General features: G+C 37.4%; 1 protein-coding gene across 1 annotated transcript; it reads left to right on the top strand.

Moving 5' to 3' along the window:
- The first annotated feature begins 4,027 nt into the window (after nucleotides 1-4,027).
- LOC117992773 (uncharacterized) lies at nucleotides 4,028-11,650 on the top strand. The gene is made up of 5 exons (XM_034980489.2): nucleotides 4,028-4,046; nucleotides 4,478-4,642; nucleotides 5,609-5,700; nucleotides 6,261-6,411; nucleotides 8,268-11,650. The coding sequence occupies exons 2-5, from the start codon at nucleotides 4,489-4,491 to the stop codon at nucleotides 8,558-8,560; spliced, it is 690 nt and encodes a 229-aa protein (XP_034836380.1). The 5' UTR covers nucleotides 4,028-4,046; nucleotides 4,478-4,488; the 3' UTR covers nucleotides 8,561-11,650.
- The last annotated feature ends 11,716 nt before the right edge of the window (nucleotides 11,651-23,366 follow it).

Here is a 23,366-nt window from a genome sequence, read left to right on the forward strand (position 1 = left end):
CAAGTCGTTACCACTTCCAAACTGTAATAATTGCCTTTGTCAATATACGTCTTCTCTTGCAACGTATATTGACAAAAATATAATGACATATTTAATAAGATATATTGACGTGTCTACACTGTAGTTTTCATGACATCCACTTCCGGACAGTAATAATTACTTTTGTCAATATACGTCTTGTCATGAAACGTATATTGACAAAGGTATAACGACATGTTCAATAAGGTGTATTGACATGGCTACACTGTTGTTTCATGACGTTGTATACTGGCAAGCGATAAGAATAATAATTATACCCAAAATTCTAACACGACTATGAGAAAATCCCCCCCTGAAGGGATGAAACGGGAGTTGGAAGGTTATATGTGTTATTCTGTGCTGTTCAGGGTGCGCGTCCTGATGTTATAATGTTTGTTTCTGAAAAAAAAAAATGCCATTTGTTTCCTGTAGGCCACGCGGGCGAAGCCGCGAACAGAAGCTAGTCTAAATATATAAAAGAAAAGGTGACTAACTGACTGACTGACTGATCTATCAACGCACAGCTCAAACTACTGGACGGATATGGCTGAAATTTGGCATACAGATAGCTATTATGACGTAGGCATTCTCTAAGAAAGGATTTTTGAAAATTCAACCCCTATGGGGGTGAAATAGGGGTTTGAAGTTGGTGTAGTCCACGCGAAGTCGCGAGCATAAGCTAGTTTCCTACATGATATATACATATAACCACCCGAAATAAGACGACTTATACGCATGTCTGAAAGGTTAATTGATTAAGAATGCTTAGCATTAAATGTTGTAACTGTGGCAACTACCTATAGTCCGCGACATGTTGAGATGGCAATCGGGGTATGAGGCGGGGGACGCCCCGGCACACCCGCACGTCACCCGTGCTCGCTCGTACCGGGGTAGCACGGGGGCTGTGCGTGTGCGCGGATGATTTAAAAAAAAATAAAAAAATAAAAAACATCTTTTTTATTCAAATAAACTTTTACAAGTACTTTTCCCATCTCGACCTGTCGTGTTCTATACCTACTTCACTGATATAAGACGAGGATGCGATCCTTCAATCAAGTCAAATATTCATTTTATTTAAAAGGGTGTCATTCAAAGCCAAAGCATTTATTTAGACACTTTTTGATTGCCAAGTGTTGTTGTAAGATATACGATGATAAAGGTGAAAAAATTAATTACCTACATAAACTTAAAATTAAAGCTACGACTGTTCCAAACGCATCCTGGAGAAGACCATTTCTCTTTCAAGTTGCACGTACCATCCTAAGATTGTATCATCACTTTTCAGAATTCGGTTAGACATCTAGGTCGCAAGGTTAGGTCTTAGGTACCCAGTCAAAGGTATGACTGACAATTTTTATATTAAATTATGCGTAGCGACTTTACCTTGTTTATAATGGCACGAAAGAAAAAACCGACTCATCAAATAAATAACAATGGGATGGCATTGAAAAATTGCATTCAACTACCAACAATAAAGTAATTGTTTTGATGGTCTTAGTAGGTAATTGTTTCGAGGATCTGAACGTCACAAGTTGGCGTAATGCAATAATCGTATATAAGGAAAATGATTTTCCCTTGTATTAAACAAAATTGGTCACAATCTCAATGTTTTTCAGGGTTCCATATCTCAAAAGGAAAAAAAGGAAACCTTACAGGATCACTTCGTTGTCTGTCTGTCTGTCGTGTCTGTCTAGAAACCTATAGGGTATCTAGTTATCGTTGATATAGAATCATGAGATTGGGCAGGTAGGTAGGTACGCGTAGTCTTATAGCACACGTACCCTTACGTAAGGGGAAAAATCCGAAAAAAGTAAATTTGTGGTTACATCACAAAAAAAGATTAAAATGTTTTCATGAACAATTAATTAGTATTTTCACGTTCAAAGTAAGATTAATGTACCAAGTGGGGTATCATATGAAAGGGCTTCACCTGTACCTTTTATTTATTATCATGCATAATAGTTTTTGATTTATCGTGCAAAATGTCGAAAAAAACAACTGTATTACGGAACCCTCGGTGCGCGAGTCTGACTCGTACTTGGCCGGATTTTTTAAACCTATCGTGATTCTTTACTATCAGGGAAAAACTATCTACCTTCTACTGTAGGTAGATAAAATGATATTCACAATGACAATGACTAGAATCGCCATCCTTTGAGCTAAAACCCTAGGACGCCCAAGAAAGCGCTGGCTGGACGTTCAGAACGCAGACTTGAGAGAATTGACTGCGTGAATCGGATTCTCAAAACCGGGCAGTATTCTTTATTGAGTTGGGTGGAGGATGAAGAACAGGTAGAGAAACATAGAGTACATCTTAATATTTAAAAGGAAAAGGTGACTGACTGACTGACTGATCTATCAACGCGCAGCTCAAACTACTGGACGGATCGAGCTAAAATTTGGCATGAAGATAGCTATTATGACGTAAGCATCCGCTAAGAAAGGATTTTTGAAAATTCAACCCCTAAGTGGGTGAAATAGGGGTTTAAAATTTGTGTAGTCCACGCGTACGTAGTCGCGAGCATAAGATAGTAAAATATATTAACGCACAATTAGCTGATTGCGTGTCTAATTATGTATCATTACTTAACAAGAATTAAACAAATGAACACAAATGTTAGCGAACCTGCTAACGTCCCAGTAAACCGACCCAAATGTACGCAATATGCAAATTAAACATTATACTAATTAGTAAAACAAGTATAAGAGTGCTCAGTACCTGATGGTATATCCACGTGAAAGAAACTGCATGCCAGAATGTTGCACTGGAGGCGCGCCTACACGTGTACAATTTGTAATACAAGGAACTTGTATGTATATGATGCACCCAGTGGCGTAGCTACCTAGGGGCTAGGCGGGGCAGTGCCCCGGCGCCCTAAAGCTCAGGAGGCCCTCGAATCCTTACCAGAAAATCTCGATCGAACTAAAGTTTTGAAAATTTCTCCCATTTTCAAAATAAATATGATAATTCGAAAGTTACTAGGGAATTCCCCAAAATTCTTTCTGTGAATGTATATATTTAATATTTTTACTTGATAAAACCTAACCAGTTTAGATATCAGTGGGGCCCCATTTTTGATTTGCCCCAGGGCCTTGGTTACCTAGCTACGCCACTGGATGCACCTTACACTCAATAATCATGATTAACCCATCGTCGCCACGCTAGTCCAGGGATTGGTAGACTTTACCCACCTTTGAGACCGTTATGTAGAATTCTCAGACATGCAGGTTTCCTCACGACCGTTCGACCGACCTTCACCGTTTAACCGTAAAGCAAGATATATTTAAATGCTTAAAACGCACATAATTCGGAAAAGTTGACCCTTAACTTCCGACCTCCCGAATGGGAGACGAGACGGCGTAAAGTAATCCAATCTGAACATGGGGCATATGATTGCGCAGAACAGATCTCAGCGTGGCTTGTGTCCTTGGCTGTGCCTGCGCAGACTCATATTGCAACTTCAGGCTGGACTATTTGTCTTACAATCACTGTACAGGCTAATTATGTATTCATCAGTCGAACTCTTGAGGATATGTGTTGTAGTCGCATAATTATCAAAGTTGTGGCTTAGTGAGTAATAGGAAACGTTATCACGGCAAATAGTACATTGATTGAAAAGTAGTTCAATCTGAACACGGGACATATGGTTGCGCAGAACTTGTAACAGCAATTATGGTACATGAAAAAAAAAATATGGTTGCGCAGAACAGATCTCAGCCGAGCTTGTGCCCTTGGCTGTACCTGCGCAGACTCATAATGCAACTTCAGGTTGGACTATTTGTCTTACAATCACGGTACAGGCTAATTATGTATTCAATAGTCGAACTCTGGAGGATATGTGTTGTATTCGCATAATTATCAAAGTTGTGGCTTAGTGAGTAATAGGAAAGTGGATACGCATGAGTCAGGTTATTCAGGGTACGTCAGTTGTCCATCTAGTCTGGTTAGAGTCACACCCTGTTTATAGGTATATAAATTCGTAGTGTTTATAAGTGCAAATGGATCTAATAATATAATCTGTGTCTAGGTACGTGTCTCCTATTAAAAATAAGTACAACGTCTTTTGAAAAGGGGATTTAACTCAAAAGGAGTTCACTTTACTGTTATAGCTTACACCCCGGGATGCGGGATGAACGGATGGGCTGTGAAAAGCTAGCAGACAGATAGCAGACACACTTTCGCATTAATAATATTAGTATGGATTGGTATGGATAGTATGGATTAGTAAGTCACCTTACAGATTTTGTCTCTCAAAGAGAAACCCAACATATGCCGCTCCAGAAGGTAGTAGAAAGTGGGTGGATGAGGAAGGCGGAGGACCGTGTGTGGTGGTGCGCTCTTTTGGGAAGGCCTATGTCCAGCAGTGGACGACAACAGGCTGATGGATTGATTGATTGAGGTGAGGAGGTTTAAGGTAAAAGCAAACTCAATATAAAAATAAATCCTTTCTGTTTCCAGCGGCAGTGTACATGGCGGGCGTGGTTGCGGTGATCGGCGTGTCCGTGCTCGGCGTGTTCTGCATACTGTCGGTGATGCAGCTGGCCATGATCTCCTCGAAGGAGCGCGTCGGCCTCAAGTACACGCACAACGTCATGACGAAACTTGCCCTGGCGCTGTTGGCGAGTGAGTACCAGTTACTTGAATTCGTGTAGCACTTCGACTAGCTTCGATCCATTCTGATCCCCACCAATTTTAAAGGTCCTTGCTTATACTTGTGGCCGCAGTGTTTCCCTAGGTGGATGCTACAGTGCGACAAGGTTCTCTTGGCATTTGAATGACATTGACAGGGGGCGCTGTTGGAGAACAAAGGCTTAGAATATTCAAACAAGAACAAAGGGGACACTTGACGGCAACGTTGGCTCCGATTTTCGCCACGCGCCAAGATAGCCTTGTCGCACTGTACGTTTATGCATTAGAGCGGCGCAGTAAACAGATTATAAATAAGCATCGGGATCCCGTCAGACTCTTGGCATCTGTCTGGCGCAGAACCCTGGAGCTTAAGGTTGTTATGTTGTATGTCTATTTAGTGCACATTGACCTGTTAAAGCTCGCACTGATGCATAGATTTTTCCTACCAAGCGCAGCACCTCAAGAGGCCGAATTCTTGTTTAAGAATCTGAACAGCGCTTTCGAGTGACCAGTAGGGTTACCTGATTAATGACCTCATACAAGTCTAACATAAAATTAGACTTTATTTCGACTTTATTTAGACGAAAGATTTTATACATATTTGTGATCTGCCAAAGCCACCATGATCGAAACTTCATAGTCGCTGATCGTTCCTCTCTGTGTTGAGACAATGCGCAGATAAACTTTCAGCTTTTATAAAATAACTAGCCTATGTTCGGGACTTCATCTACATGGCCTACACAAATTTAAAACACCTATTTCACCCCCTTAGGGATCCTTTTCTTACCGGATGCCTATTCCGAGCCGATCCGTCCAGTAGTTTGAGGTGTGCGTTGATAGATCAGTCAGTCAGTCACCTTTTCCTTTTATATAATTAGACGAGGGTCTGGCCCTCACGGGTTGTCTCTCTACATTTGTCAATGTCCAGCATATTCTTATTAGACATGTTATATTTTTCAGCGTTGCTGTCGATAGCCGCGGCCGGTTTATTTGCAGTGCAAGGCGATGACAAGGGATTCTACCTTGTTAGAGGAGAAGCTTTCTACGTACAGGTACATTACTGATTATTATCCCCCCCCCCCCCCCCCCCCCCCCCCCCAACGCAAACTCTGCTCCTTGATTTGTTGGATTCGCTGTTCACATTTTTGTCATAGCCAATCAAGATTAGATTAGATTATTTATTTACTAACTAGAAAGAACCTACGTTTAAGTTAAAATAACAATAATTTAAACTTTCCTATACAACATTTTCCCCGCTGTTTTACCATCCTTAAGGGGGGATTTTCCAAAATGACTTCTACATAATATTTTTATTATTTAAAGCTAATGACCTAATTATGTCAATTTTCACGTATCTAACTTCAAAACATAGGATTTTCATACAACCTTCGACTCCCCCCTTTCACCACCTTAGGGGCTAATTTTCTCAAATCCGTTTCTTAACTGACACCTACGCCCTAGAAATATCCTACCTTCCAAATTTCAAGTTTGTAAGCTTTATAGTTTCTGAGATTTCGTGATTAGTCAGTGAGAGAGTAGAGTGATTGATATTGCTTTTTTTTGCTTTTTTCCCTTTGAAGTTTGAACTAATATGATTTCGTCTGTTTTCCAGATAGTATGCATAGTGATAAACTCGGCGTTGTTCATAATGTCTCTATACGACACTCTGTTCTCGCGCCGGGTGGGGGGCGACCCCACCAATCCCTTGGGAGAGCCAGAAAGTGGCACCACTATCAATAACCCTGGATTCAAAGAAGGCAGAGGTAAATATGGTTTTTTTTTCTGGTACTTTGATCGCAAAACAAATAGTCCAGTCTGAAGTTGCAACATGACGGTTTACTACCACGCTGGCCAAGTGCGGATTGGCAGACTTCACACATCTTTGAGAACATTGTGGAGAACTTTCTGGCATGTAGGTTTCCTCAAGATGTTTTCCTTCGCCTTTAAAGCAAGTGATACTTAATTTCTTAAAAACGCACATAACATGAGTCGGCTTTTCCTTTTATATATATAGAAAGAAGACTTATAAATCACTAGCTTTTGCTCGCGACTTCGTCTGCATGGACTACAAAAATTTCAAAAACCCCTATTTCACCTCCTTAGGGATTGAATTTTCAAAAATCCTTTCTTAGCAGATGCCTACGTCATGCTAGCTATCTGCATTCCAAATTTCAGCCCGATCCGTCCAGTAGTTTGAGCTGTGCGTTGATAGATCAGCCAGCCAGTCTGTCAGTCAGTCACCCTTTCCTTTTATATATTTAGGATTTATTTGAACTTAATGATTTACAGTATATGGAAACAATGATCCTGCAGAAGAATGATCTGTATTGCATGTGACCATTCTGTTGACATACTTTTTTTTACTTTTGATGTTTGTTTGTTCACAATTTTTATAATTTCTTGTACCTAATAATGTTAACGGTAGTAACTATTTTTTTTTTATTGCTACTTGACATATTTTATAATTTTTATATTAACATTTTATAATCGTAGTTGATAGTTTGTTTTGTATTTAATATTCTATAGTATTATCGATGACTTGTTCAAATTAGATGTTATTGCCCTTTATTGTTCTTAATTAATATTGTAACACCATTTCACGTGTATTTTTGCAATAAATGATTAATGAACTATGAATAGGCTAGTTGAATTTCCAGGGGTGGAAATTCAAAAAATCCTTTCCTAGTGGATACCTTCTCTTTACCTACAAAGAACACACCCACCAAATTTCATGTATCTAGGACCAGCTGTTTAGATGTTTAGGCTGTGCGTTGATATATAAGTTTGTCAGGACTTTAAATTTTATATATATGGATACTACGTTAGTCCACGCGTGACATAGGGATGACATTTCTTTGTTTACATATTTAATGACGTCACATCATGGCTGACAGCGTTTTCTGCGTTTCAAATAAAAATAAAAACTGTATATTTTAAAATTGGATTTATATATCCATCCTGCGTTTTTAATAATTGTTATTGATATATTTCGTTGTCTTAAGCAAAATACTATAATAAATAATCATTTATTGGACGAAATTAGATATGAGTCAAGTAGCCTATTGTGCAGTGATCATCTTCTCATACAATAATGACAATGTCCCAAATGCCAAACAATAGTAATTAGTTACAAAGACTGATTATAAGCTTTACAGGTAGTGAAAATATCTAGTTATACATGCTCATGCTGTGAGTTTGTAGTGTGTGAGTGTGTGTGTGTGTGTTTGTGTGTGTATGTGTTTGTGTGAGTGTGTGTGTGTTTGAGTTACATAATTACAACACCAAGACCTAACAAGTTGCTCTGATTCGTTAGAAAGAGTTGAAGTATTTCTTCTTACTGACCATTTACTATAATCTGTGACCTTTCTATTCCATGCAATGACTATAAAAAAATTGTGGGCTGCAGCTTGTTTTTGCTTCAGCTATAGTACGCGACAGGTCGAAATGGCAATCAGGGAGGGAACGCCCCGCACACTCGCACAGGCTCCGCGCTAACCCAGTGCGGGTGTGCGGGGCGTCTCCCCGCCTCATACCACGATTGCCATCTCAACCTGTCGCATACTATGCATAGAACACGATTCTGAAGAGCCATTCCATATATTTAATTAAATGATTCCAGGCATATCAATGACAGACGCATCAGGCAAGCCCTACAGTACAAATGGCCACGGGAGTGTGGCATCCATGAACACAACGGCCACAACATTAACTGGACTATCCGGATTATCATCTGATGCCAGCACCATAACCCGGTCTCCACTCCGATCCTCACTGAAGAAACCCAGACCAAAGGAAGGGGAGCCCGGTGGGATGGGGATACAGAACCCTGGTTACTCGGGCCACTCACCACCTTTAGGCAGAAACGGTAGCCAGAAAAAGGTACGGATACAAACGCATAGTACGGAAGTCTGATTCTCAAGATAAGTCAGTTACGTATTTTATAATGAATTATACCCCATAATGTACATATATGTAAACGCTTTCGGACAGGATAAAAGTGGTGACCTGGTTGATATCTGGTCTCCACTCTGGTCCAAAGAAATCATACAAAAGGGAGGGGAACTGGGAGGTACGGGTAAACTCAGATGTACAGAAGTCTGAATTTTTTGTGTAATTTCCCCTCAATAAGACGTACGTACTTATGGTATTTTAGGACCTTTAAGTACCTTCGAAAGTAATTTTCAAGAAATTGATGTATTTTTCAAAATCTATCTTTGCTATAACGATTGTAATTCTATGATGACCCCTAGATGCCTATGATTTGATTAATTTTAATTTAAAAAATACTAAGTGTATGGCTGCAAAAAAATCTTTTTTGCTACTTAATTTATTTTTCTACAAAATAATCTTTTACAAAATGCTTTGAAGCATTTCCTAGGCTGGATTCTTAAGTAATCAGCATGTGAATGATGAAATTATAAAAACATTTATTTTAAAGTAAAAAATAAAAATATAAACATTTTTTTAAATTCATTAAATGAAAAACTGTAGCACAAGTTTTAGACACAAAGATATTTTTTATTATATAGTACACATTTACTTACTTATACAAAAGATAATATTTAAATATCTAAACACTCCCACTTTATCTACTTTTATTATTTTTAAAATGTAAAGGAATATACCAATTTTATATGAACTTTACTTACATTTACTTAACACCATCTACATTTACAATTATTCTAAAAATTTAAAGGATTGTTCCAATTTTACGTGAACTTAACTTACATTTACTGACTCTGACTAATACATATAAAAAATTACTCATGGATTTTACATAGTAACTATAATAAATTGTTTGACAAAAAATGTTTATACGCTATATAAGCAGCATGAATAATAAAAACGTTTATTAGTAAAAGCCAATAAACTAAACAATTAAATAGTCATTAGATAATATTAACAATAATATGGATATAAGCATCTTATTACTACATATTTTTTACAAAAATAACATTATTGTAAAAAACACATACTGATTTAGTATTAAGTGTAAAATTTATTTTATGTTATTCCATTATAAGTAGTGAAAAATTGACTAGAAAATAGATACTTTAATATTTTTTTATTATTTAGTAGATATAAGTTTATGTATATTTTGTTTGAACATAGTTCTGAATATTTTTTGTGTAGTGTACACATTGTATAGCAAATCAGGCACAAAGTGTATAAAGGAAAAAAAATATTTCTACAATCATTTTCTGGAGTATTTGGTTATTTTTATTTAAAGATCAAAAATCTCACGTAATAACTCTTAGAGTCTAGGCTGAAATCTATAGAGTGCACTTAGGGTAAGATTTATAGAGCGCTCTTTGTCTTTGTTCAGACTTAAGATTGAGTTAAAACGAGATAGATTTATAGGAGAGATAGACATCTGTCTCGTTTGAACTCTGTTTTAAGTCTAAGCAAAGTGAGAGTGCGCTCTATAGATCTCACACTAAGACTTTGCTTAGACTTAAGCCAGAGTTAAAACGAGACGGACTAATCATATCTCTGCATAAATCAGTCTCCTTTTAACTCCGTCTTAACTCTGAACTAAGTCAAAGTGCACTGTATCTCAGCCTCAGACTTTAGAGTTCAAACGAAACAGAGTTATGTATCTGCCTATAAATCTGTCTAGTTTTAATTTTGAGCAGAGTCAAAACATGATCTCTACTCTATAGATCTCAGCTTTAGCACAAGCTTGATGCTTATTTGAAAAAAAAAACTGTTGGTTATGTTTAACATAACTTATTCTTTGTTTTGTTTTTGTTGTAATTTTTTTTTAAATCTCATTAATATGTCCTAATTATAGTATAGTTATTAAACAATTCTAAAAGAATAAATTCTTAAAAATAACCAAATACTCTATGTTTTATGTAATCATGCTATATTAAAATTTCGTTCATTTATATAAAGGATATTATGTTGCAATATACATGTAGTTGGTTTAAAAAATAGGTATGGGCTTAAACCCGGTCTACTTTTATCAAAAGTTAGGTATACATTCAATAGATATAGAATATACATTAGATATATTATTTTGTATATACACATTGATATTATAAGAAAACCCCACCAGGCTCGTTCTACGACCCGTCTCATATATTAAGTTTCTATAATAGTTATTGTTTTTCTCGAAGGGAACAACACTTTGTGTAATATATTTATTTTTTAAACTAGACTTTAGGGCGAGCTACCGTGACACAATACAGGCAATACTTGCTTTGTATAGACACATACGGGTGTAACCAGAACGCAAAAAACTTAGCGTTATTATTCTACTACCTAAACACAATCCAATACCAATAACCATTGGGCCCATTTTGTAGTTTTAGTGATTTAGTATTTTTCTAATCCGCAATGTATAGCTTGTAAAACTCGGGTCAATGCCTCACCTACGATGCGGCTGACTCCGAGTGGACTACTTACGCAACGTTCGTTGACCTCTAGCGTCAGTCAGCTGTTTTATTTGCAATATATCGTAAACTTTTACAAAACTACAGGGTTTTTTTTGTATTTTTTTCGCGTTTTTTTGTGGTATATCAGTAATCATCAGTACCTTATCACCTGTCTTCGTTTTTGCCAGCGTTCTGGTTACAACCTGTATAGTGATTTTGGTGTTCATATTAATGTTGAATAATCACTTTGCCCGTAAAATAAATAATGTGTGCACACCGACGTTAGTCATTCCTGTAGCTTGCCCCAAATTCTAGCCTTTATGATAAAGATTTGTGCCTATGCCTCCAAAACGTGCCTTGTCTTTTGCCTACTCTCTTCAGTGTATTCATTTGGCAAAGTATTATTTTTGGGCGACATCGATCCTACTTCCAGAAGTCCAGAGTTGTCCATTCACTGTAATTGCGAGCGAAGCGAGGTCTCTGAGTCTATTTGAGTGTAATTGCACTTGTCCGTCTGTCACAGCCTTATAACTTCTGAACTACTGAACATAATTAATTCAAATATAAACAATATCATGTAAACTGATGGCCTTCAGCCGTATATTACATAAAAAACTATAAAAAAGCTTTATTTCAGGGGGGGGGGGGGGGGAGGGGGGGGGTTTTAAAGTGGGGATTGAATTTTAAGCTTTATGTCAAAAACAGCTACTTATTAGAAACTGATAACTTGTGTATAATTTCAGTTTTATCACATACTTATGATGTAACTAATAGATGGCACTGTTAACATTATAAAACTATCGGGAATTATGGGATACCGCGATATCTTAGTTAGGGGTGAACCACTAGTAAAAAAAAAATAAGTATGCATAGACTTGGATGGTTCTACAGTCAACACACAGTAGTTGACCGCAACGCTTAAAATAAATAACTATCTGAATAATTATAAACGTGGAACGCAGAATTCTAGGCCTTTGGAGTGGGATTGATACCTTGGAGTACAGAAACTTGTCAGTCAGTCAATTTCTAGACAGAGAATAATACATAGTACTACATACAAGAGGTGGACTCCTGAATCTTTGAAACGTAATAGCTTGTATAATGATTATTTATTATTAAGGCGATATGCGTCCCAAAAGCGGTGTTGAGACACATTTCGAATGTTTAAAGAATCAAGTATGCCCTCAAAAAATCTAAAAATTGTTTTTTTTAATATTATAAAAATTAAAGATTTTTTTAGTAAATTACGAGAGCCAAAACACGATTGGCACAATTTGGCTCGATACAAAAAATTGCGAATTTTCCATTAAGAGAAAAACCAGTTTTATTCGATTGATATAAAACCAATTTCAAATAAAATTTCGTATTTACGTTCACCAAGGGATTACGGTATTGTTTAATGGTAATAGAGCACATAGAATTTTAAATATAAATATTTATAAAAAGCGTTCAACAAATTTGCGCTTGGGCAACCCAGACTTTCCGATACATTCGCCTTTGCGATCCCATTTCGCCTTAACTAGATAAATCATGTACGCAAGCTAAATTGCATTATATCGTTGCGAAATTTTATTGCTATACTAGCTTATGCTCGTGACTTCGTCCGCGTGGACTACAAAATTTCAAACCCCCATTTCACCCCCTTGGGAGTTGAATTTTCAAAAATCCTTTCTTAGCGGATGCCTACGTCATAATAGCTATCTGCATGCCAAATTTCAGCTCGATCCGTCCAGTAGTTTGAGCTGTGCGTTGATAGATCAGTCAGTCAGTCAGTCAGTCACCTTTTCCTTTTATATATTCAGATTATTGATTTTATTAATTTCGGCCATTAGTGTTTTTGAATATATAAAAAAAATTACGCTGACAAGTTTAAATATTCCCTGTAAGTAATTATTTAGGTTTACTTTTAATTTTAGAAATTAACATGGTCCATCCGTCCAAAATCTGGTCCTTATTTAATTTTGTGACCTTAAATATACATATTACTATACCACTTATTATTATAGTTAAATAAGTTTGAATTTAAATCAGATTTTTATTATTGTTGTTTTTGTATATGTTCTATTGTTGGTCTTAAATGCTTTCGAAGCAATGTTTTTTGGATGAATAATATAATATGTTTATGATTTTGATACAAAATTCTTTGCCTGTGTAATAAAAAGTCTATGTGGTAAAAATGTGTTGATGTATTTACAATAACTAGGATACCTAGGCTTTATGTACATGTCTAGATAACCTGTCATTTAAAATGATAGAGAATTAGATTCATTTGTTATAACTATATTATAAAAAATAACTTAGTTATTGACTTGTCTAAAAGTAGCACTACTTTTAGACCAGTGAATTAAGTTTAATTTAGAGATTTATATACATCTTGAGTTTGTGCCCTCATCCGTGATTTTACGGATCCGTGAAAAAAATACGAATTTGTGTGACGACGATCGTACTATGACTTTTCTCAGACTTAAAAGAGTCAAAACAAGAACTGTTTTGAGTCTGAGGCTCGATTGCGGTAGAATGACAGCTACAATGTCACGATCGGAATCATCTCTGATTGATTGATGCTCGCTCACTATTGGCTACAATGTATTGTTGCAACAAGAGTATAATAAATTCAGACAATCACAACAATTGCGATTGTAATAAAGATTGATGCATTTGTCCCGCAATCGAGCAGATTAACAAAATCAATAGTACATTAATATATCTATAGAGATCTCTATAGATCTCTGGATAAGTGTTTGTGATAGGAATAACAACCTATTGAAAAATTAAATGAAAGTGGGTTATGTTTGGTCCATGGCGCACAATCTAGGCATGTAAATATTTAATGTACTAAAATATGAAACAAAGCGCGCGATGGCAACCCCACGGATTTCATACGTGACACTACACTGGGGCTACAACCATAGAAATCTATATCCATACTAATATTATAAATGTGAAAGTGTGTCTGTCTGTCTGCTAGCTTTTTACGGCACAACGGTTTAACCAATTTTGATGATATTTGGTACAGAGTTAGCTTACATCACGGCTACATTTTATTCCGGAAAAGAAAAGAGTTTCCACGGGATTTTTAAAAACCTAAATCCACGCAGACGAAGTCGCGGGCATCACCTGAAAAGCTGACTGACTGACTGATCTATCAACAAATCTTCAATGGATTACAAATAAATCTCAAAATCGCTTTCGAAGAAGCTTCAAGAATATATGTTGGTTATGTTGCCTTCGCGCGTTGTATGTTTAACCTTTAAAAGAATGAATCTGTTAACTTTTAAGTGAAAAGCAATATTTATTTTCGATGCCACATAAAAATCTCATTCTTAAAGATTTTAGTACCTACTTTTATTGTATTTAATATGTAATTATTGACTTTATGTTATCTTGAACCTGTGCAATCTCAGACAACAGATATAAAGCGATCGTCAGGTCTAGACAAAATAAAACTTTGTCTAGTCCTAAAAACTCTAAAGGCTTGAACAGACAAAAGCAGGGTTGGAAAAAAACAAATAAAACCGGATAAAAATCAGGTTTAAAATTGTTTTCTTTTTAATTTTAAACAATGCGAACTTTGCATAAAAGGCGTTGCAACAACGACGTGCGGTAGAAACTACGCGCAAGGATGTTACACTGAATGCGCGCATACCCGTGTACCATTCGAGATAAAAGGCACTGTATAAAGTCCTGCCGTCGTACACTGTCTGTTCAGGGCTTTACGGTTACAGTTGGCGTCAGGAAAAAAGCTCTAAAGTTGTACCTGCGCAGTGGGCGATTTATTTATTTGTGATCACGAAGTATAGGCGGTGGGGTTTTCTATGACGCCGCTGCGAGATATTGATTCATCAATCAATTTTTAGGTTTTACTACGCTAGTGGGCTTTCAACTCGCGCTAGATGCATGCGCTAAACTACCTAGATGTATGCCAGTGCGCACTAATCCATACTAATATTATAAATGCGAAAGTGTGTCTGTCTGTCTGTCTGCTAGCTTTTCACGGCCCAACCATTCAACCGATTTTGACGAAATTTGGTACAGAGGTAGCTCGCAATCCGGGGAAGGACATAGGCTACTTCTTATCCCGGAAAATTTAAGAGTTCCCACAGGATTTTTAAAAACCTAAATCCATGCGTACGAAGTCGCGGGCATCAGCTAGAAAATAAATAAATAAATTAATTAATAAAAAGTCCGTGAAAATACGTTCCTTTTTGTTTTGTTTGAGAGCTTATGACATAATATGTCGTTAATAATCGCTGGTATTCTCACGGATGACGGAAGTGCAGTGCGTAATCGCCCTTACAGTAGTCGGCAGAAAATTTTCGACCTTAAGAAGAGATTTCGGCTTCGTAAAGCATTGCCTATGTTACTCATATCCATGTATTGTTTTGTCGGTCTTAACGACAGAGACAACGCTCTACGAACCCGCTACCTCTTTCTAAAGGTCGATATACAATATTTCCTGCCGGGTACTGTAGTTGCAAGCCAAACACTAGGTACGTATAAAAAGTACTCTGTGGTGTTTGCCGATGCTTGCTGTACTATTCCCGCAAATTGATTATGTGCGTGGCCGCCATTTTACTGACGTCAGCACTAGACTGAAGTTTCGAGCAAATGGTATATTTTTATTTCGGCTGACGTCATTTCGATATTAATGAGACATGGTTCCAGCCCAATAGCAATTTGCAGTACTTATACATGTTGTTTCCCGCAAGCATGTGGATCCGGCATTATAATGATTGATGTAGGTTTTCCGGAATCGATCTAAGGAGCTATTTTTACTTGACGCCGACTGGACGTAACAATTTTTTTTACTTTGTTATGTATTACTAATCTCCGTCCGCTGTTTTACTACTTAAATATTTATTGTAAAAAGTGTTTTGATTTATATACCAATAAATAAAATTTGAATTGTCCATCTGTGGTTTTGATATATAACTGCCTTTTACCCAACTCATAATATAATTTCGTCGATGAACAAACACTTTATGTTCATAGTTCGCGGTAGGTCCAGATGGCAATCGAAGTATGAGGCGGGAGGACGCCCCGCACACCCGCGCCGTGTTAGCGCGGGGGGTATGCGGGGCGTCCCCACCCCGATTGCTATCTCAACCTGTCGCATACTATACTCATGTGCCTTAAGGTTCCTCATCAAAACCAGCGCTGCAGCTTATTCATTTATTTAGGAAATAGCTTTTAATTAATTTGTTAAGTATTTACTTTTACTTTATTGTAATGGTGCAACTAGAGTATAGTATAGCGCTAATTAAATAGTCGTTCTTGAATTTAACCGCAAGATGCGACGCAAGGGACACACCAGCCCGCGCGCCGCACCACTCCGCGTTCGCCATCTGCATTCTGCATTAGTGTGAGTGCTACATTCGAACACAGAACATGAGCGCGTTCGCAAGCTCTCACTCGCATCGTAAGTTAAACGCGAATATTTACTGCTGAGAACTATACCTACTGTAAACTAGGGTTACATTGAGTTTTGAGAAAAAATAGTAAATTGTGCTGAGTGGCACAACAGAAAGCCACTTAAAACAAACAACTACAACTTGCCAATGCTTGCTGTATGTTGTATGCTGCAAGCTTGGACGATCTAACCTATGGACTTGTAACGCGCCTAATATTACGAATAAAAATTTCTGTCACTTTTGGTGCGGGACGAGGAAACACTACATAGACAACTTGACACACTCACTCAACAAAGTTTTGTGTCATTATTAACACACACATATCTAAATCTTCAACACTACTACATTTTACGCACACTAATAAGTTATATACATCAACATACAAAGACATTACGAGTGTAAGACAGTCAAATTGATTTGCGATGCTACCGTATCGATATTTTAAAATATATCGATAGTTTTTCATAAACAAAAGTAGAAGTAAGAATTTATTACTCGTATTTAATTACTTAAAACCAGTGTTTGTTCAGCGTAGCGTATTCTTGCATACATTCACCTCACTTAATAGGTAATTATCCCAAAAACTAATAATGCAACGTAAAAATAAGAAAAATATTTATTTAAAAAATATGCACATACTTTTTTACTTATTTTATATCATTTTTAATCTTTTGTATTTTTTTATATAACGAAATTTTCATTTAAAATTTCGATAGTGAAAATGTGCTTATTAATGACTTATATTATTATATAATACAAAATAAACCTGACCGCGCAAAAGCCTACCAAACATAATTAGTAGGTATATCAATCAATAAAATGTTTTTTTCTTTCCAATCAATCATTTATTTATTGCACATTGGGTTTACATGGTAATTCCAATATGGTGTACTCTTTGTCCAAAAAAATTAAATGTAAGTTATTAAATATTACACGTATTGCCCTTACAAATTAGCAATGCAAAAATTTTCTCAATACCTGCCGCTTTTACCCCACAGCAAAATTCCATAAGACAGATATGATACTATGAAAATAAATTAGTAAACACACACGGTGGCCTCTTCTATTTTTAACACGTCATTATTTACCATTAGGTTAATGTTATGTATATTCTTGGCGATTCTCTCTGTAAAAATATCGAAATCTGTAAAAATAAAACGATTATGATAAATTATTACCTAATCCTCATCCTTGAGAAAGGTACACCTTTTAGCTACAAATTACCCAGTTCAGAGACACCCTACCCCGTTTCTCGCCTATCACTAAAATTGCGTTGCTTTAATATTTTTTTAAATGTATTAAGTACGTGAAATCACAGAAATCGACCAGTTTTATTACAAGTATAGGTAGCGAAAAAATTGTGGTAATTAATAATAACTATTCTTTACTTGACTTGAAGACGGTAATTTAGTCGTTAATAATAAAGAAAGTTTTCGTGTGGCTCTAGGTCTCAGATTGGGAACACCACTGTGCCATCAGCACAGATGTCCGTGTGGAAAAGAGGTTGATAAATTTGGAATCCACGGACTCTCTTGCCAAAGGAGCTCCGGTAGGCTGTTTAGGCATGGCTCTCTTAACGATACAATTAAAAGAGCTCTTGCCACCATAAATATTCCTGCGCTCATTGAGCCGGCAGGGATTAGTCGGGATGATGGCAAGAGACCTGATGGATTGACGCTGGTTCCCTGGGAACGGGGACGGGCGCTAATGTGGGACGCAACTTGCGTTGACACATTGGCCCCGTGTCATATCAGGAAGACAGCATCAAGACCGGGAGCCGCAGCAGAAACAGCTGAAAACGGCAAGCGGCGCAAGTATGCCTCTCTTATAGAGAGTTACATTTTTGTGCCGTTTGCCGTGGAGACCCTGGGGCCATGGAGTCTTAGTGCTAAAAATTTTTTACGAGACATTTCACCGCGATTAATAGCCTCAACTGGTGACAGAAGGGCTGGCTCATTTTTTGCGCAGCGGATCAGCCTGGCTGTCCAGCGCGGAAATGCAGCCAGTATTCTTGGCACCATTCCACGCGGTCATGATTTATATAGTAATTAGATAAGGCTAGCTTTAAGTTTTATTGTATTAAAAAAAAAAAAATAATAAAGAAAATGTTTTCATCGATATCGATAATCGAACCGCAATCACTATCACATGATTCTTAAAAATCGAACATTGGCACCGATTCTAAGCACAACCTAATTTTAGAGTATTCCCACCCTCTTCTTACTATTGTAATATGAAAAGGACAGAAGCAGTTTGACATTTCTAAATTTAATTTTTAGATGGTAAAACCCGTGATTTTAGCACGCACTTGCGAACCTACTGTTTAAATTTGTATTGTGCACTAAAATTTAGAGTCTTTAAATGTGAAAGTCATGTTCCGTTCCTTTTTAGCATTAGTGAAAAGAAAAGGATGCAGATACTCTAAATTTAGTTTAGAGAGAGACTAGAGAATCGGGGCCAATATGTCCTATGCAATTAAATCTAATACTGAAAAATTTTGTAAAAATAACACTATAGTCTCGTGGGGAGTGCGGTATACTATAGACGGAGAGCCAGGGCCCAAAATACTGTTTGAATTTACTAAGGCTAATTTTTTTATAGTTCATTAGAATGGTTGCGTACACAAACATACTGCGGTCAGTCAAGTGAACCTGAGAACAGTGACTCAGGTGCGCTATCAAAGGTGTCGTACCTGCGAGGTAATAAAATGAATTTACTAAGGCTGAAAATTGTTATATAACTTGTATATTGCATATAAATAAAAGTTGTAATGGTTAGTCAGCAGAATATGGTGACAGAGCTGGTCAGTATGCGCAAAAAATTAGCCTTAGTAAATTCAAACAGTTTTTTGGGCGCTGGCTCTCCGTCTTTAGTATACCGCACTTCCCACGAGACTAGTGTTATTTTTACTACTACGTAATTTCATGCTGTTCACGCGTATTCAAATTTTAACCTAATTTGTATATAACGAGGGTTGCAATTGTTTAGAAAAAACAAAATATAGTCTCGTGAGAAGTGTGACTCGTTTCTACCGAATTATTACGTACTCAATTACTGAATCGGTAAAGTTCTCGATTGTTATTTTATTATAATAATTTATGTAATTTAATTTATAGAAAGCGTTTATTACACCAAAAATACTTACTTATCAAATGAAATTCCATCTTTTTGTAAATTTGATGTGTTTGATTTGTTCTTGCACTCACTAACGGCACAAACAGGCATTTTTCACCCAGCGTGTAAGACGTCGTCACACATCGAAAACGATTCTGACAATGACAAAATCGATTCCGCAAACAGTGTTTATAAACGCAGTGGATTAAAAATCCATTATTGATGTGCCTCCGGAAAACATACAGCATTTATGTATGAAGAAGCAATTATGTACTCACCGCATATATGCGCGCTTCATCCATAAACATGTATATTCCTATGCAATAATGTAGTTTACCTTACCGGATATAGGGGCGCTAGTGTCTCACCCAGCAAGGCAGTGAGCCGCTGCCATCTTGGATGTCATAGCGTTGTGTACTTTCGCCGCGTGCGCGTCGAATCTAAAATTATATCGTTAATCCGTCTTCCTTTGCAAAAAAATTATTTTCAATAAGTGCAATAAATGTGATAATACGGTGATCATGATATATATTTTCTTATTATTTCGTAATATTACCGTGGGGACATTTTGGTTGGACCCCACGTGCGCGAACAATGTCGATAGGCTACGTAAGCTAATCGATCTGGTGTTTCGCGCTTATTGGTGCCTGAGAGGGCTCTTGAAAAAGGGGATACCTCGACATCCAGCAGCGATTCAAGCAACGAGCAGGATTGAGAGTGACTCCCGAGAGAAACGGCGAGAAATTACCAGGTAACGATCGATCCTCGGATCGATGCGTTATACAACCAGGTGAGTTTTCTTACATATCTTATAATGCATTTACCATATTGTGTATCTAATGCAAATGAGATGCTAATTGAGAAACCAAATTAAACAAATGGCGATTTGGTTGACGAACGTGTCGACACCGACACCGAAATCTAAATCTGGATCTAGGTTTCTTTAATACAAATTTTGGCGAGGAAAAGTCCCAATGGTTACCTATAATCGGTTATTGAATCGATTTATTTTATGTACAAAGTTAATTGAGTGCAATTTAAATTTTACGCCAGTGAATCGAATGATAACATTTTATCTCGCCCACGTGGCAAGATGTTGGTTATAACAAGACATTGGTTAAATTGCTCATTTAAAGGGGTTTCGTAAACTGAAAATAACGGAGAACTGTACTCACTAAACAATAGCTAACACTTATTTGGCCCCACTGAGGACATCATGGCCGTTACCACCAATGCTTTATTATACCAAACAGAACTCAGTTAAGAATCCAGATACCCCCTTTAATAAATGACTGAAACATTCAGATGATAAAGTCGCCCTTTGGTCTAAGTATCTCCTGCATTTTTATTCTTTTGAATATAATGATTAGCAATAAAGATGGTTAAATAAATAAATAACATTCAGCAAATCATCTTTGTCTTAAAAATTATCAGAACAAACTTTACAAATTGTTTGGGTAACAGGCGAATGTATAGCATAATATATTATGTAAGGCGCAGGAGATGAATATCAGACAGAATTTTCATGGAGATGTTTATTTTAAATACTCTAAGGAAATTTTGGATACGGTATTTGCATATGTCAAAAGTGAATGGTTTCTCAGTGATGGCTGAATGGAGGGTCTTCCACTGGAAGCCTCTCGGACCTCACATATCTGATATGTGAGGTCCGCACCCTTTGTTAGTTTTGGGTGTGATAACCATTTTAAATATTGATTAAGCTGGAAAAGTACGTCAAATCATTGTGACGTCACATGCCAGTGTTTCATGGGGCCTCGCGTGCTGAGCGTGTGTTTTAACGCTTTATAGGATACTGATTTGACTAGTTGTCAAATACCGGATTGGCTTTTAACAATAGTGACGAGGTTCTTTTTGGATAAAGCAACACTCACTGCGTTTATGCAATCCCCTGGTGGCCCATATTTATAAATATTACAGCTATAAATGCCTACAATTGAAAAACCTATCCAACACAATATGTTACAGGTTATGTAATGACATTCTAATATCGTTGGCAAGCTTTTGGTGCAAACAGTTTTTGTAAATGTCAATTACGGTATTTCGAATACCCTAATACAAGAAACTACCCCCGGTAATGCCCACAAAACAAATAATGCAACATGCAACCTGGTCACCTGTCACGACTTAAATGACACAAGAATTACTGGACCAAAACTAGTAGAAGTGGTTCACAAGGAAATGCCCAGTTTTATCCCCGAGCTTTTTCTGCGGAAGGAAAACGTTGGATCGATGCGTCTGATTTTCGACCCTCGAGAACGAAACAAATTTGTGAAACAAAACTATCCCGTCTGATTTGTCATACCGGTTCGTAGCTTTCTACAACAAAAGTTGGACAACCTGTCTAATTTTTGGGTCTGGCGGCAGCGCCCCACCTGTAACATGCTCGGTTGCGGAAACCTTGCATGCGAAGGAATGTCGAGTGCTAGTCTACCTAGACGACTTCCTTCTGGTCAATCAAGACCAATCCAAGTTATGTCTTCAGGCTGCGGAAGCCGTGAGGCACTTGGAACTTCTGGGCTGGCAATTCTGGTCAACTAAGACCAATCCAGGTTATGCCTTCACGCTGCGGAAGCGTGAGGTCCTTGGAACATCGGGGCAGGGGGATCAATTACCAAAAGCCAACGTCCATAACATGTTGAAGACACCGGTTCTCGTCCGATCACCGAAGTTAAGCAACATCGGGATCAATTACTAAAAGTCAATTCTAACACTCACACAAGACCTACAATACCTGGGTATTCGTTGGCAGACTATAAGAAAATTCAATGTTCTTGCCCATAATAAAGAGTAAAAAACTATCAACGAGACCTTTGAGAGAATTATTACTGAAAATATCTGAAATCACTCTTCACGAAATGCAACGGTTGCTAGGACAGTCAGACTTCGCCAGTTTAGTAACTCCCAGAAGCAGACTACATTCTGATCAGATCCAAATACGCCTCAAACGTTTCGATAATATGTTTTAGACTGCTGAATCCACAATCGTGGAACAGGGAATGACATGGCGGCGCGGAACCACATGTCTCAGGCTGCCAATATGTACACCTAAAACCTGCCATCCACTGCTTGGCGAATAATGCCTCTGATTGGCTTTTAGTGCCCAATTAAACGGGAAATTAATGCCAGAAACTTGGTGAGTGCATCAAAAATGATAGCACAGCAATAGAAGGAACTTTATGCAGTTATAGTGGCAATTGAAGACAGCACAAGAACTCTGTAAAAATCGCAAGTCTTAGTTCAATCGAACACTCATTCGTTCACTCACTCGTTCGTTCTAACGTTCATTTTAATGAACAAAGTCGTGGGTTTAACTGATTCTAACAATCGAACTCCCGCACATAACAGATTACATTATTGGCTCAAGGCTGTCACGAGGAAAACCTCCCACAGAGTGTCATCTTTTCCCTCAAGCGCCGTCCGAGATCGATTTGGTTGCAGCACAACAGATTACTGTAGTAGGGAATAAAGATGGTGTGATGTCTTTATCGACTGCAAAGATTGATCAGCAAGTTATAGATGCTTTCAACAGGTCATTGAGACATCAATTTAGCATGGGTGTTTTCTTCTCCAAACTAATTGCCAAAAGTACTGACTTACTTGAACAAGTGCAGCTGGGGTGTACTTAAATGTGGCACGTGAAAGACCTTTGGGCTTCAAGATTTGAAAGCAGAGCTCAAATGAACTATAGAACCTATCAGGGACTCTGATAGATGTCACGACATTACAGTGTCCACCAGACATTTACACGGAAGCTGAAAAAATTGAGGATGGGTGCCCAAATAAAGGAGTAGT

This window comes from Maniola hyperantus, chromosome 22, assembly GCF_902806685.2.
Source record: "Maniola hyperantus chromosome 22, iAphHyp1.2, whole genome shotgun sequence".
Lineage (NCBI taxonomy): Eukaryota > Metazoa > Arthropoda > Insecta > Lepidoptera > Nymphalidae > Maniola > Maniola hyperantus.